This window comes from Ranitomeya imitator, chromosome 1 (assembly GCF_032444005.1).
Source record: "Ranitomeya imitator isolate aRanImi1 chromosome 1, aRanImi1.pri, whole genome shotgun sequence".
Lineage (NCBI taxonomy): Eukaryota > Metazoa > Chordata > Amphibia > Anura > Dendrobatidae > Ranitomeya > Ranitomeya imitator.
Window position 1 is genome coordinate 300,492,464 of NC_091282.1, and position 14,787 is coordinate 300,507,250.

Genomic DNA, 14,787 nt, shown 5'->3' on the forward strand with positions numbered 1-14,787 from the left:
GCAGCTGCCACTGCTCCCACCAAGGACATGGCATCCCTTAACCCTTCCCCTGCAGCCACCAGCAACAAATCCACATTATTCCTTGATTAAATCAGGTTCCAACCCAATAGAGGAGCAGACATTTCCTGCTGCCATTAGGGTCCGGGAGGGGGTGACCTGTGACATTGGCTGCCCTGCTACTCTGTAGTGGGGGGTGACAAGTGTAACATGCAGTAACGATGACAGAGAAATGCACAGGATAATAGTGAGCGCGACAGAGGGCAGTGTATGGTATGGAGCAGTCAGGGGGTGGGCTGCAGGATCCCCCCATACTGTACATGACTGCTCGGGACAGGGAGGCGTTTAATGAGCTTCTAATGACAGGGCACTAATTGGGTCATTAGGGTTTGTGGAAAGGATTCAGCATCAGGTCCCTCATTAATGCCCGAGCCGCCTGTTACTTTGTAGCACAGATCTGTTGGGGCCGCAAAACCAAACAACGTTGTTTATGTAGAAAAGTCTTTGTTTCATAGAAAAACTCAAAACAGAAAAGCACCTCTCCTGTATATATACACTGCACAGCACCTTTCCTCCTGTGTATATATACACTGCACAGCACCTCTCCTGTATATATACACTGCACAGCACCTCTCCTGTATATATACACTGCACAGCACCTCTCCTGTATATATACACTGCACAGCACCTCTCCTGTATATATACACTGCACAGCACCTTTCCTCCTGTGTATATATACACTGCACAGCACCTTTCCTCCTGTATATATACACTGCAGAATCTACAATAGCTGTCACTCATGTAAGAAGTGAAATCTGGCATTGTACTATACATTTCTCTGCCGTATCTGTGCATCATAAATCAGGGTATGTGTTAAAGGGGGGGGCCCCACTGAGACTCTTTCGCCCGGGGCCCTCGAAAAGCTGGAGCCGGCTCTGCCCACGGCCTTCTGTGCTGCAGCTCTTCCCCTCTTCAGCGGTCACGTGGGACCGCTCATTAGAGAAATGAAGAATAAGCGGCTCCACCTCCCATATGCCGCTGATAGAAGAAGAGGCTGCAGCACCGAAGACAGCTGTGCGGGGGAAGGAGCCGGACGCCGGGAGCAGGTAAGTATCGCATATTCACCTGTCCACGTTCCAGCCGCCGGGCGTCGCTCCATCTTCCCGGCGCCGCTCCGCTCTGACTGTTCAGGTCAGAGGGTGCGATGACGCATATAGTGTGCGCGGCGCCCTCTGCCTGATCAGTCAGTGCGCAGAAACACTGGGACCGGATGCTGGGAGCTGCAAGCAAGAGAGGGGAGTATGGCTTTTTTTTCTTTATTGCAGCGGCAGCGATTTATGTGGAGCATCTATGGGGAAATATGAACGGTGCAGAGCACTATATGGCAGAGCTATGGGGAAATATGAACGGTGCAGAGCACTATATGGCACAGCTATGGGGAAATATGAACGGTGCAGAGCACTATATGGCACAGATATGGGGCAATAATGAACGGTGCAGAGCACTATATGGCACAGCTATGGGGCAGTATGAACGGTGCAGAGCACTATATGGCACAGCTATGGGGAAATATGAATGGCGCAGAGCACTATATGGCACAGCTATGGGGCAGTATGAACGGTGCAGAGCACTATATGGCACAGCTATGGGGCAGTATGAACGGTTCAGAGCACTATATGGCACAGCTATGGGGCAGTGTGAACGGTGCAGAGCAATATATGGTACAGCTATGGGGCAGTATGAACGGTTCAGAGCACTATATGGCACAGCTATGGGGCAGTATGAACGGTTCAGAGCACTATATGGCACAGCTATGGGGCAGTATGAACGGTGCAGAGCACTATATGGCACAGCTATGGGGCAGTATGAACGGTGCAGAGCATTATATGGTACAGCTATGGGGCAGTATGAACGGTGCAGAGCACTATATGGCACAGCTATGGGGAAATATGAACGGTGCAGAGCACTATATGGCACAGCTATGGGGCAGTATGAACGGTGCAGAGCATTATATGGTACAGCTATGGGGCAGTATGAACAGTGCAGAGCACTATATGGCACAGCTATGGGGAAATATGAACGGTGCAGAGCACTATATGGCACAGCTATGGGGCAGTATGAACGGTGCAGAGCATTATATGGTACAGCTATGGGGCAGTATGAACAGTGCAGAGCACTATATGGCACAGCTATGGGGAAATATGAACGGTGCAGAGCACTATATGGCACAGCTATGGGGAAATAATGATCTATTTTTATTTTTGAAATTCACCGGTAAATGCTGCATTTCTACCCTAGGCTTATACTCGAGTCAATAAGTTTCCCAGTTTTTTTGTGGCAAAATTAGGGGGGTCGGCTTATACTCGGGTCGGCTTATACTCGAGTATATACTGTAATCTTCTTTTATGCAGCTTATTCCAGTTCCAATCGGGGTCGATTTCTCTCCATAAGACAAATGCATTCTATGCAGAAACGTCCAGTATGTTATAAAATAAAATAAAATCATTGGCCACCGATTGGTTTTGCATTTGCATGAATATGTTGATATTGTTTGGTCTAAAGTATCAACTGCTCCCTTTGTGGCATTATAATCCAAAATAACGTCAGGCTTTCTGTCTTCTCTATCACTTACGGCATTGTCATGGTGCATTGTGCTCATTAGAATTACCTAAGTTTGGAAAAGAAAAGAATAGTTGTAAAGATATGTATTCACAGCGTCAGACAATAGACATTTTAGAAACATTTTTATCCAAGTGTTGAAAAAAAAAAAATACCTGTACAGATGTGTATTCACAGCTCAGTGCTCTCTCACAGATTCCAGTGTCTCTTTCACAGGACTTAGCTTCAGGGTGTAAAGGTACCTTCACACATAACGATATCGTTAAGGCTATCGTTGCAACGTCACGCTTTTTGTGACGTAGCAACGATCCCGCTAACTATCTAGTTGTGTGACAGCGACCAACGATCAGGCCCCTGCTGGGAGATCGTTGGTCGCTGGGGAATGATCAGGACCTTTTTTTGGTCGCTGATCACCCGCTGTCATCGCTGGATCGGTGTGTGTGACGCCGATCCAGCGATGTGTTCACTTGTAACCAGGGTAAATATCGGGTTACTAAGCGCAGGGCCGTGCTTAGTAACCCGATATTTACCCTGGTTACCATTGTAAAAGTAGAAAAAAAAAACGTACATACTCACATTCTGATGTCTGTCACGTCCCCTGGCGTCCACAGGGTTAAAACTGCTTTCGGCAAGAGCGCTGCTAATGCATGCGCTCCGGCCGAGAGCTTCCCTGCACTGACTGTCAGCATCGGCAGTAACAGCGGTGACATCACCACTGTGCTCTGCTTTACGGCCGGCACTGACAGTCAGTGCAGGGAAGCTCTCGGCCGGAGCGCGTGCATTAGCAGCGCTCCTGCCGAAAGCAGTTTTAACCCTGTGGACGCCAGGGGACATGACAGACATCAGAATGTGAGTATGTACGGGTTTTTTTTTTTTAACTTTTACAATGGTAACCAGGGTAAATATCGGGTTACTAAGCGCGGCCCTGCACTTAGTAACCCGATGTTTACCCTGGTTACCCGGGTGCTGCAGGGGGACTTGGGCATCGTTGAAGACCGTTTCAACAATGCCGAAGTCGTTCCCCTGATCGTTGGTCGCTGGAGAGAGCTGTCTGTGTGACAGCTCCCCAGCGACCACACAACGACTTACCAACGATCACGGCCAGGTCGTATCGCTGGTCGTGATCGTTGGTAAGTCGTTTAGTGTAACGGTACCTTAAGTCAAATGACTGGTGTCCAATTTATAAGACAACAGTGTCTTCTCTAACAAACTGAAAATGCATTTGACTAAATAAATACTTGATTACTGATGACAGTGAAACCCCCCGCCTTTGAATGATAGACAACCAGTCTCCTCTCACAAACAGCAAATGGATAATACTAGATAATTACTTGTTTACTGATAAGAACAGTGAAACCACCACCATTTTGAGATGAAGTACACATAAAAAACATAACTTTTGCAGTCAGAAATAATCAGAGACCTGTAGAACAGTATAAAATGCTATCGGGTCATATTGACCCGAACAGTACAAGTGTAACAATCACCGTGTAGCAAAAAGTAAACAAGAACAAAAAAAAAAAAAATATATATATATATATATAGAGCTCCACAAATGAGGAGAAGTCAATATACCACTAGTTTCAAATCCTCATATAAAAAAATCTACAGGGTCTCAAAAATCATTTTGGGTCATATTGACCTGAACAGTACAGCAGGGTTAACCTTTCAATCACGAATGGCAGCTTTTAACACTCGCTGGCAGGGGGGGCATATCATTCCACACGCCTGTGACTTGGTTGTGGGGCGCCGAAGGGTTGCCATGACAGCCGAGGTTCTACTGAAGACCCCATTGCTTGACATAACGATTCTACTGTGAAAGCCAGTAGGAACATAGATCATGATTTTCACTATACATAGCAGTAGCGATTAGATTGCAGCTTCAAGTCCCCTAAAGAGACTATTAAATACAATAAAAAAGCATTATTTTTTTTAATATGAAAAAATAAAGCTCAATAATGTCTTTTGTGCTTCCTCTATAATAATGATTTACCATTGTGTCTCCTTATAACAATAACCACCATTGCATCTTTATTATAATTCCTATGAGCAGGAGCGTATAGCAAGAGTCTTCTAATGGTGCATAGGCAGTCACAGGCGGGCATACTTCTCAACTTTTATAGACAAGGAGAGGGTCATGTATTGTGGCAGTTAATGGTTATTTTGCCCTTATTTAAGCACCATAAGACTTAAAAACCATTTCCACAGCCCCCATTGAGTGATAATCCCCAAATATGCTTGCTCACATTAATGTCTTCCATAGCCCCCTATGCACAGTATGATAGTCTCCACAGATACCCAAAAAACAGTCGTTTTATGCACAGTATGATGGCCACCACAGCCCCCTTTATGCACAGTATGATGGCCACCACAGCCCCCTTTATGCACAGTATGATGGCCACCATAGCCCCCTTTATGCACAGTATGATGGCCACCATAGCCCCCTTTATGCACAGAATGATGGCTACTACAGACCTCTTTATGCACAGTATGATGGATACCACACCCCCTTTATGCACAGTATGATGGCCACCATAGCCCCCTTTATGCACAGTATGATGGCCACCATAGCCCCCTTTATGCACAGTATGATGGCCACCATAGCCCCCTTTATGCACAGTATGATGGCCACCATAGCCCCCTTTATGCACAGTATGATGGCCACCATAGCCCCCTTTATGCACAGTATGATGGCTACTACAGACCTCTTTATGCACAGTATGATGGCTACCACACCCCCTTTATTCACAGTATTATGCCCACTACAGCCCCTTTGATGCACAGTATGATGGCTACCACAGTCTCCTTTATGCACAGTAAAATGGCTACCATAGCCTTCTGTACACAGCCTGATGGCCATCACAGCCTGCTGTTTGCCAAAAAAAGGCTACTATGACTGCAAACAGTGTTGTCATCAATGTGGTCCACCAGTGGACTGAACCATCTGACATTTGTCAGAATTGCCCGATGACCAGTCCAGCCCTGGTCCTGCATGTGCCTGCATCCTCAGTAGTGTTAGTTCTGGGTAAATTGGTGTTCCCATCTGTAGCTTTAATGGGAAAACAGCTGCACTTGCCCGATGCCCTGAAATGAAAAGTCTCTCCTTGTGTGCATGTATGGGGACAGACCTGTCACTCCAGGACAGCGGATGAATCTGCTGGGGACTTGCTGGTGTGGTCCCGTTGCCCGCAGCTTTTTTTTCTGACATGCTGCAGCGTTTGATCAAAATATACATAGCTGAAATCATACAGCTGCTCCCTGGTACATGCTGACCACTCCACGGGCAGCATGCATCAGCAGTCAGGGTCTCCTTAAATCAACAATAAATGGAAACATTGCTGCCAGTCCTAACTAGATCCATTAGAGTTTACGTTCTTGGACCAATACTTTATTTTTCCACAAAAGGTATCAGTAAAATTGGAAGATATTGATCAACGCTGAACCAGTTTCAGAAAAAAAAAAAAGAAACCATGCTGTCCTATTGTAAATGTTTTTGCATACAGGATGTCACACATAGCAGATATCCTGTTCTATTAGCGGAATAAAAAAAAAGAACCTGCTAGGCTGCAGCGATGATGGTTTTCTGGGCTTCAAAGAAGCCATTTTATCTCCAGCACTGAAGCTCGTTATGTATAAGTCTAAAGAATATCTAATTCTTATTATATAGCTCAAACTATTTCATTTCAGTACTAAAAATATTTAATGTAATTTTTTTTCATAAACCTATTCTATTAAATATGCAACTTGTCTTTATTTAAATCCCATAATATTATATATGTAATGTTTATTATGCAATTGAGATATTGCTGCTTGAAAGATAGTACTTTCAAGAAATTGGGATGAAAACTGCAAAAAAAAGTGGAGGCAGGAATATGATGGTGACATATTTATATAGTAACATAGTAACATAGTTAGTAAGGCCGAAAAAAGACATTTGTCCATCCAGTTCAGCCTATATTCCATCATAATAAATCCCCAGATCTACGTCCTTCTACAGAACCTAATAATTGTATGATACAATATTGTTCTGCTCCAGGAAGACATCCAGGCCTCTCTTGAACCCCTCGACATATACTATGTCTTTTTTTTATGGCCTTTTTATACAATTTTTACAGGTAGAGCATATTGATAAGTCTGCCCCAGTGGGGATTAGGCCACAGGAACAGGATGTCTACCCAGACTTGAGATCTCTGGTCCCAATGTCCCTCTCTGTCTGCTGCCATTCAGCTCTTGTGGATTGAAGGACAATGTGGTCCAGCTGTGAGTCTTTAGACAATAGAAGTCTACCTGCTTCATTTAGGAACATTAGGAGTTGAAAGGGACAAGGTGATTTCAAGTTTCTGATTTAGTCTGCATTTGACTGTGGCAGTGTTTATTGTGTATTGTCAGTGTAAAGGATGCCTCAGTTCCTGTTTTTGGGACAGGGAACATGGGTAGCTCTCCCAATTCACAAAACCTCTTGTGTGTCTAGACCCCTTTAATGAGACTGGTGCAGGAACTGTAAGGACTTGATCACAAACATGTCCTAATTTCGTAATACATGGAAGAAACTTCATCTGACCTGGGTATGTATACATTGTTATATTACCCATGCAAGTTGCGTGTAGTAATGGGTACATTTATATGTATTATTCTTTCACTGTAAAGACCAACAACATATGGATATTTTTTTTGTTTTTATTTCTTATTTTGGCATAGGTATTGCTATGTACAAATTACACAATTTTTAAGTCCAAATTCTCCTGCATAGACATTTTATATTTGCATTATCTCAATTAGTGTGTTAGTGAAATTATAATCTGAGAGAGGGGGGGAAGGGAGCGTCGGCTCACCAGGTATGCTGCAGAAGATATCACGGTGTGGACATCGCATGGAGCCGCCTGGGTCAGTGCGCAGCAGTAATGAACAAAAAAAAGGTCCTCCAGCGATGATGCAGGTGCGTTTCATATAAAGCTTCACATTTTATTTTTACATTAAAAGTATGGCGGTTCCTCTAATCACATAGTAAACCTACGCGTTTTACTACAGAGCTTACACGTGATTTTATAATGGACCTGAATGTGATTTGTTAACATTATACCATGTAAATTGTGTACTCAGATTACTGGGATACCAGGCTTGATTGAGGTCAAAATTATTACTTACATCAAATCTTCTATGGAAAAACTAATTTGTAAATTGTAAAATATGCACTTCCTTATTCAGACAACAAGGAAATAAAAAATTTGGTTAGCAAACTTCATCCATATGTGTTCTTTCTGATAAATATTGAAACACGTTATGGTCCTGTTAGGCTGATTTTAGAATTTTCAGCCTTTATTTTTATATGTATGGGAACATCCTACCATTGGAAGGACTTTATGGTTTGGATTTTCAGCCTCAATTTGGTCCTTACTGAACAATAGGGTTGGTTTAAAGGGGGTTATCCAGGACTATTTAATTTCTTTACTATAGGCCGAAGAATTAACAGGCAGGTAGTTGTGCCCAACGCCGATTTCTGCTGGCACAGAGCGCCCCTGCGGGTGGATTGGTGGTTTCCGTTGACGTCATGTTGGCAAAGTAGCGGCTTCTCTTTTGCTCTACTCTGTTGATGGGGCATGAATGACTGTCATGCTAATTGACAGCAAGATCCCAGCTGCCTAACTGTGGGTAGCCAGCTGTCAATCAACATGTCGACAGTCACACCCATCAATGGAGCAGTCCTGAACAACCCCTTTAAAAAAAAAAATTTCAATCTATGGTTGCTATCCTCACACAGGCAAATTGGCAATAACGAGCACTGATTGGATTGACAATATAGTGCTCGTTTACTTGTTTTTCTATAATACAATTATGTATTTTTGTAAATATTTTTTCAGCAGTCCAATTATACAGCGGTCATTAAAAACCTTAAGCAGATTCATATTTATACAAAGTGGTGCCATTTTTGCAAATGACGGTACAATAAATGGCAAAAAAAAGTAAATTACAATTGGTAAAATTACTTATGATATGTGCACATGATGTGGTTTTTTTTTTAAATTTTTTCAGGCAGATTCTGAAATCGACCTAAAAAAAATCGCTAAAAATAAACTCCAAGAATACAGAACATATACATAACAAGATGTTTGGACATTGCTGTGAAGAAAATCAGTATTTCGTAACTTTGTAACCGCCCCAGGCTTCGAAAGCTGTGAAATGGTTAAAGGGAGTGACTGATCCATTTTTCAGATGGCTTCCTCTTGGAAGCCACCAATGTCCTATAAGAAACATAAAAAAAAAACAAATGCAATCAGGGAAGCCAACCCAAGACCTTCTATAGTGTGTCAGAAAAGACTGAAAGACTCCATGAGCACATATGCTAACTCTAAGGGTATGTGTCCACGTTCAGCATCCTGAACGTGGACACATACCCTAAGATTCTGGACAATGTTTTCACCTTGCGTAAAAGGGCGTAATATATACACCAAACTACCCTACAAGGAAGCCATTACGAGATGTTCGACTACACCTTACATATATAGATTAAAAAATATTTCAATGGGATTATATTACATTTATCTAAAATTGTTTCTAAATCCTTATGCAAATGAAACCACGTACATGGAACACGTTAATATTGTCCCAAAAATCAGAACCAAAAGAATTCGTTTAAGAAAGCCTATGAGGGGTTGATAATTACATGTGACTTCTTACCTTGTGCGCACAGAGATTTAGGAAACCTTGTTTTATTTGTATGATCTTCCATTTGTCTGATACCTGGAGAACCATATACTCTCCAATTCTAGCTATGCAGGTGTATATTTTTTCAGTTCTAGTCCTGATGCATTGTGCCATGTGAGTATCCGACGCTTGGAGCCCAATTTATTAGTCTGCATTTTCCTAGATATAATGTAACATGAGCAAACCCTTTCCTCCCATCCACAGGATTAGATGTGTAAACTAAATTTCTATAAATTGGTAAATGTTACAAGATGTCCAGCATTGTCAGGCTGGTAGTGCCATGCGTCTGAGAACCCATCTCCTGAGTGCCAGAGAAGGCTTCCATATTCTGTTTGTTTTGCAGTGAGTTAGCACTAAATGAAGTTGCATTTCCCCTGCAGGGTTTCCTGTGTATCAGCCTCATGCTAATCACTGGTCAGCCTGCTCCTGCCCCTATCATTAAACAAGATCCTTCCTCTCTTTGTGTCCTGAGACATCAAAGACCTGGTATGGGAGATCAGGTTGGGGTGGAGGAAGGTGTCTTGGCTCCTCCCTTTACCTTTAAATGTTGTCCATCCATGGTCACAATATAGTTTGAGGTGTGAGTGGAGTTATTGAAGGATCATGCTCTCTTTGCCTGGTAAGTAGACACAGAATCCTAGAACAGTCAATGTCTGGGAAGGTACGTGGCTCGTATACACCATGGAGTAGCCAGCCATATGCACCAGTTATTTTTTAAACTATCAGAACAATTTAATAGTAAGTAATGTTATACTCCATTATTTTGGGCTATGAATAGTATGCAATGCTGTAGTCATGGGACATAAGACTCTGTAAGATTTTGGACACCTGGTAGGAGTACAGATGGCATGTCTTGTGTTTTGCTTCTTTTTAGATGTGAAACCCGCAACAGACATGGACTGTGTTAACAATCAAGATTCTCTTTACCTTCCCAACTCTGTCAGTGCGTCGCTCGAGGAATTGGACTTATGGAGACAGTTCCACCAAGAAGGGACCGAGATGATCATCACTAAATCAGGAAGGTGGGTGTATTGTGACACCATGTCTAATGTGCTAAGCTTCTATACACATCATAGAGCTAAATAGCCTCAGTCGGCCAAATATATAATTACATAAAAGAAGTGACTACTGCATGTATATACAACTGTTATATTGCTTTTTTTTAATCTAGATCTTAAAACACCTCCCTCTTTGTTCCTCGGCTAGTTTTATTACTATGGATTTTTACTTATCATGACAATTGTTACAGGTTGCAATCTATTGAACAAAGATCTATTTGAGTCTTGTATATGATAGATTTTTTTTTTTTACTTTTTTTGTGCTTTTTTTTTTACATTGAAATTTATAAGATGGTATTTACGTACAAATAGAAACTTACAACTATATGTGTGTGTATATATAAATCTATATATATATCAGCGCCATGGGTATTTCAATCACCTTCTATCTTAACATGTTACTCTCCACAGGCGGATGTTCCCGCAGTGCAAGATTAGACTATATGGACTACATCCTTTCACTAAATATTTGGTGTTGGTTGATTTTCTTTCCACGGATAACTGCAGATACAAGGTAAATATTATTGAAAACCGAATCGGACTTCATAGCTATGGTCAGGAATATATGTTATGATTGACGCAATAGTGGGTGCATTATGTGGACCATTTTTGCTCACGGTAACTCTTTACCAGTGTTAATCCATATCTCTTCCTATATTAATGTTAAAATATGTTAATCCTTCCTCTTCCCCATTTTAATTCCACGTATATCTTTGACTGTGTGATGCATTTGTACATTTAGTTGCAATGTCCTTTTTTTGGGTCCATAGTGGAACAAGAATCAGTGGGAGGCTGCAGGGAAAGCGGAACCGCACCCACCATGCAGGACCTATATTCACCCCGACTCTCCGGCCCCTGGTGCCCACTGGATGAAGGATGTCATATGCTTTCAAAAATTAAAACTCACCAATAACACATTGGACCAACATGGACACGTAAATGAGATGATCATAAAACGTGTTTTCGTTTTGGCTAAGAATGATTTTCGTCTTTGTTTTGCTTTAAACAATTTTCTTTTCTTCCAGATCATCTTGCACTCTATGCACAGATACAAGCCCAGGTTCCATGTTATCCAGTCGGACGATGTGTATAACACCCGTTGGGGTTTACTGCAGGTGTTCAGCTTCCCAGAGACAGAGTTTACTGCAGTGACTGCTTACCAGAATGAGAAGGTATGGCTAAGACCAGACACTGTTATAGGGATCTGCATTTAATTTTTAGCTTAAATTATTTCCTTTATGCGACAGATCACAAAATTGAAAATTGACCACAATCCATTTGCAAAAGGATTTCGGGAACAAGAAAGAACTCGCAAAAGGTAAGAACATCTTACAAGACAGCTACATTTTTTTTTTTTTTTTTTGCGGTTATGTAATTTTCACTAACTTAATATAATACTTGCAGTGTTTCTTGCCTCAGGGACGACCTTATGAAAATTGTGCCACAAAGTCCAAACAAAAGCCTGAAAAGAAAGTGGGAGAACAGCCCTGAAGCAGAAAAAGGTATTCTTGCTTTATCAAACCATATGGTTTGTCTCAGAGGCCAAAATGTCTTCTGGTGGATCACTGAAAATTCTCAACATTTATTTTTTGTTTTTGTTTTTTTTTTTGTCTCATTTCTCAGATCACTGTAAAGTTGTACGTTTGAAGGAAGAGCCTGCTGATGTTCCTACGGGAATATACTCTCAGTGGGTTCAAAATCCTGAAGGAAGCCAGAACCTGACCCCTAACTCTCCAGAGCTGACAAGATCTCCAAGCCAGGAACAGCAGGTTCCTTCATCTTCCTCCAGCTTTTTATGCAGGTGAGTACTTGTCCATGTAATGTAAAATAGTGTTATTGTGAAGGTAACCAAAAGTTAATGATGGTTTCATTAAATACTTTTCATTTCATATCACAGAAGTCCAAACAAAAGATATCTGCAGCCACTTTCAGGCTCTGTGGATTCGCATGAAGCACAAGGCAGACGTCTCACACCAGATGTTGCTACAGTGCCGGAGTCTGATGCTTTGCAGGTGCCTTCATTCCATTCCCTGCAACCTGCACCGGATCGCTCAAGTGTAATGAACCTTCCCATTGAAACACCGATGAGACAGAGTCTGCGAGGACCCATATATGGCACATATGGAGCAGAACAATGGATGGTACCTTCACAAGGACAGTATCGCCCCATGGGCTACGCCTACCCACCAGAACGAAGCACGCAAGGCGCAGTCTCCCACCCACACAATGGCATGTCAGACTGGAGCCAATATTCTCTGTTTCCCTTTACTTGCTGGTGAATCGAAAAAAGTATGGACCATGGACTGGACAAGCATATTACATGATACGGCTATCTCATTTACATTTTTACTTTTTCTTTTTCTTTTTTGATTCACTAAGATTGGATCTTGGTAAATCGAATTGGTATGGGACAATATGGTTTAAAAAATTGGTCTGGGTTTGGTACAAAGGAATAAGGATCCTTTTGTTTGATGTATATATTTTTTGGTTTTGCAATTGATTTTAAGATGAGAAAAGCTGATATTTTGACAAAATCCACAAGATTACTGCTGCTGATGATGAAGTTTTACTTTCCAGCTTGCTGACGGACTAAATACAAATGTAAGATGATCTTAGACTGTGACTGCATGGTATGAAGGATGGACTACATGAAAACTGATCATCTTCTGCTGTACATACATTTTAAATAACAGCCTAAAGACATTTACCTCCTCTACCCATCTTAAGTTTTCAGCTTGCTGGAAGGGTTTATAATAATGCTTTGTTTAGCAATCCTTGGCACAGTGGTGGGGTCTGTTTCTCTACTGTATGAATATTATGTTTAAGATGTAACAATTTTGCTTTTTGCACAATTTCTAATTTGTTCTGATGAGCACATTATAGGGCACATGATTTGTACAAGTGCACATAGCTTTTACATTTGTTACATGTTTCACTTAGGTTTGTGCATTGCAAAGCATGCGTGTTCCAGCTAGTGGATTTCTATGGTGGGTTTAACTGGTGGATTGGAGGAATGTTCACAAATATACTGTGTCTTACAGGCTGTAGTGGGTTTTGCTCTTTAGTAACTAGTTCTATATACAGCCTTTCTCCTCACACTGAGCCACCATATCTTGGTTGTAAGATATTGAATAGTATGTCTTTTATGTATAGAGCTTGATATGTGTAAATAGGTTTTATTTAAAAAAAAAAATTAAATGAAAATTATATGTGAATTTTAGGAATATCATTTTTAGTTATAACTATTGTTATTTTTATTTAATGAATTTAAGTGGAAAGTGAAAATACTGATATGTACATTTGTGGGTCAGTGTCTTATTGCACCTTCGATAAATGTCTGTAATAACTAAATGTAGTATGTCTGAAAATAAAATGCTTTTAGGCCTATTTATTTGACTTTTGGGATAGAATTTATATCTCCTTATATACGATGTTACAAAGCAAGCACTCAAGATTGGCATGGTATAACAAAGTTATCCAAAGAAACACACACATATACAAAAAGAGCATGAGGTAATGATATTATACCATCTCGCCTATATGTCTCTCTCTATAGATAGTGTATATGTACAGTATAAATTTTATAATTTGTGTGTGTGTATGTATATGTATATGTATATATATATACACATATATACAGTGTATATATCCGTTAAATGTAGTACTAAAAGATTTTCAATGCTTTTAGTAAAAAAAAAAAAAATCTATTTCATTTCAGCTGGCTAACATCCTACCAAATCTTTTTTATTTTTATTTTGTACTTTTTACATTTCTATGTTTGGCTCTCCAGTCTACTTGTCCTATTCTTTTCACCTCTATCTATTCAGGAAGTCTGTTTAACATAGTAAATTGGATTAACATCCCACAGTGAGTCTTATCTTTATATGTTTCACTACTGTGAAATTCCTGAGCATATGCATATGTATTATGTATTTAACTTGCTTATCTATTCACTTTACAACTTGTACAACTTACGTAAACATTATGAACCAAGCATACCCCCCTTTTTCTAATGGCAGTGATCTTTCCTACATCCTACCAGACTGCAAAAATAGTTTGGGTTAAGGGAAGAAACCAAGGGGGCAAATTTACAAAGAAATTTCCATACCCACTTAATTAGATGTAAAATGCAGACACTTATTTTTCAGAGGCACAGACCTCCTAGTAAACTTTATGAATCATTGCATGTCGTGTACCAGCCGGGCAAGTTTTCACCAACTAAGGGAAAGAGAAATCGGTGCTATAATTTATGCCAATTTTCTGACAAATTATAACAAATTTGACTGGCTTTAGTAGGCCATGTGTATACACACACACATTAACATTTGAGAGAGATATTGATCTATTATGACATGGAGGGGGAGTATAGTCCAGCACTACAGTCCAGGTAATAAGATTCTTTTATTTGTAA

General features: G+C 40.8%; 1 protein-coding gene across 1 annotated transcript; it reads left to right on the top strand.

Moving 5' to 3' along the window:
- Positions 1-9,921: 9,921 nt before the first annotated feature.
- LOC138657740 (T-box protein VegT-like) lies at positions 9,922-13,694 on the top strand. Its single transcript, XM_069745418.1, has 9 exons — positions 9,922-9,937; positions 10,193-10,340; positions 10,788-10,890; positions 11,147-11,311; positions 11,402-11,548; positions 11,624-11,694; positions 11,796-11,872; positions 11,991-12,177; positions 12,274-13,694. Exons 1-9 carry the CDS (start codon positions 9,922-9,924, stop codon positions 12,653-12,655), a joined length of 1,296 nt encoding a protein of 431 aa, XP_069601519.1. The 3' UTR covers positions 12,656-13,694.
- Positions 13,695-14,787: the final 1,093 nt, after the last annotated feature.

What these genes read in the sequence shown, in the direction of transcription:
- LOC138657740 (XM_069745418.1), top strand. An exon ending in ATCATCACTAAATCAGGAAG is followed by an intron (nt 10,341 to 10,787) that starts GTGGGTGTATTG and finishes TACTCTCCACAG; the next exon opens with GCGGATGTTCCCGCAGTGCA. An exon ending in CAAGAAAGAACTCGCAAAAG is followed by an intron (nt 11,695 to 11,795) that starts GTAAGAACATCT and finishes TTCTTGCCTCAG; the next exon opens with GGACGACCTTATGAAAATTG.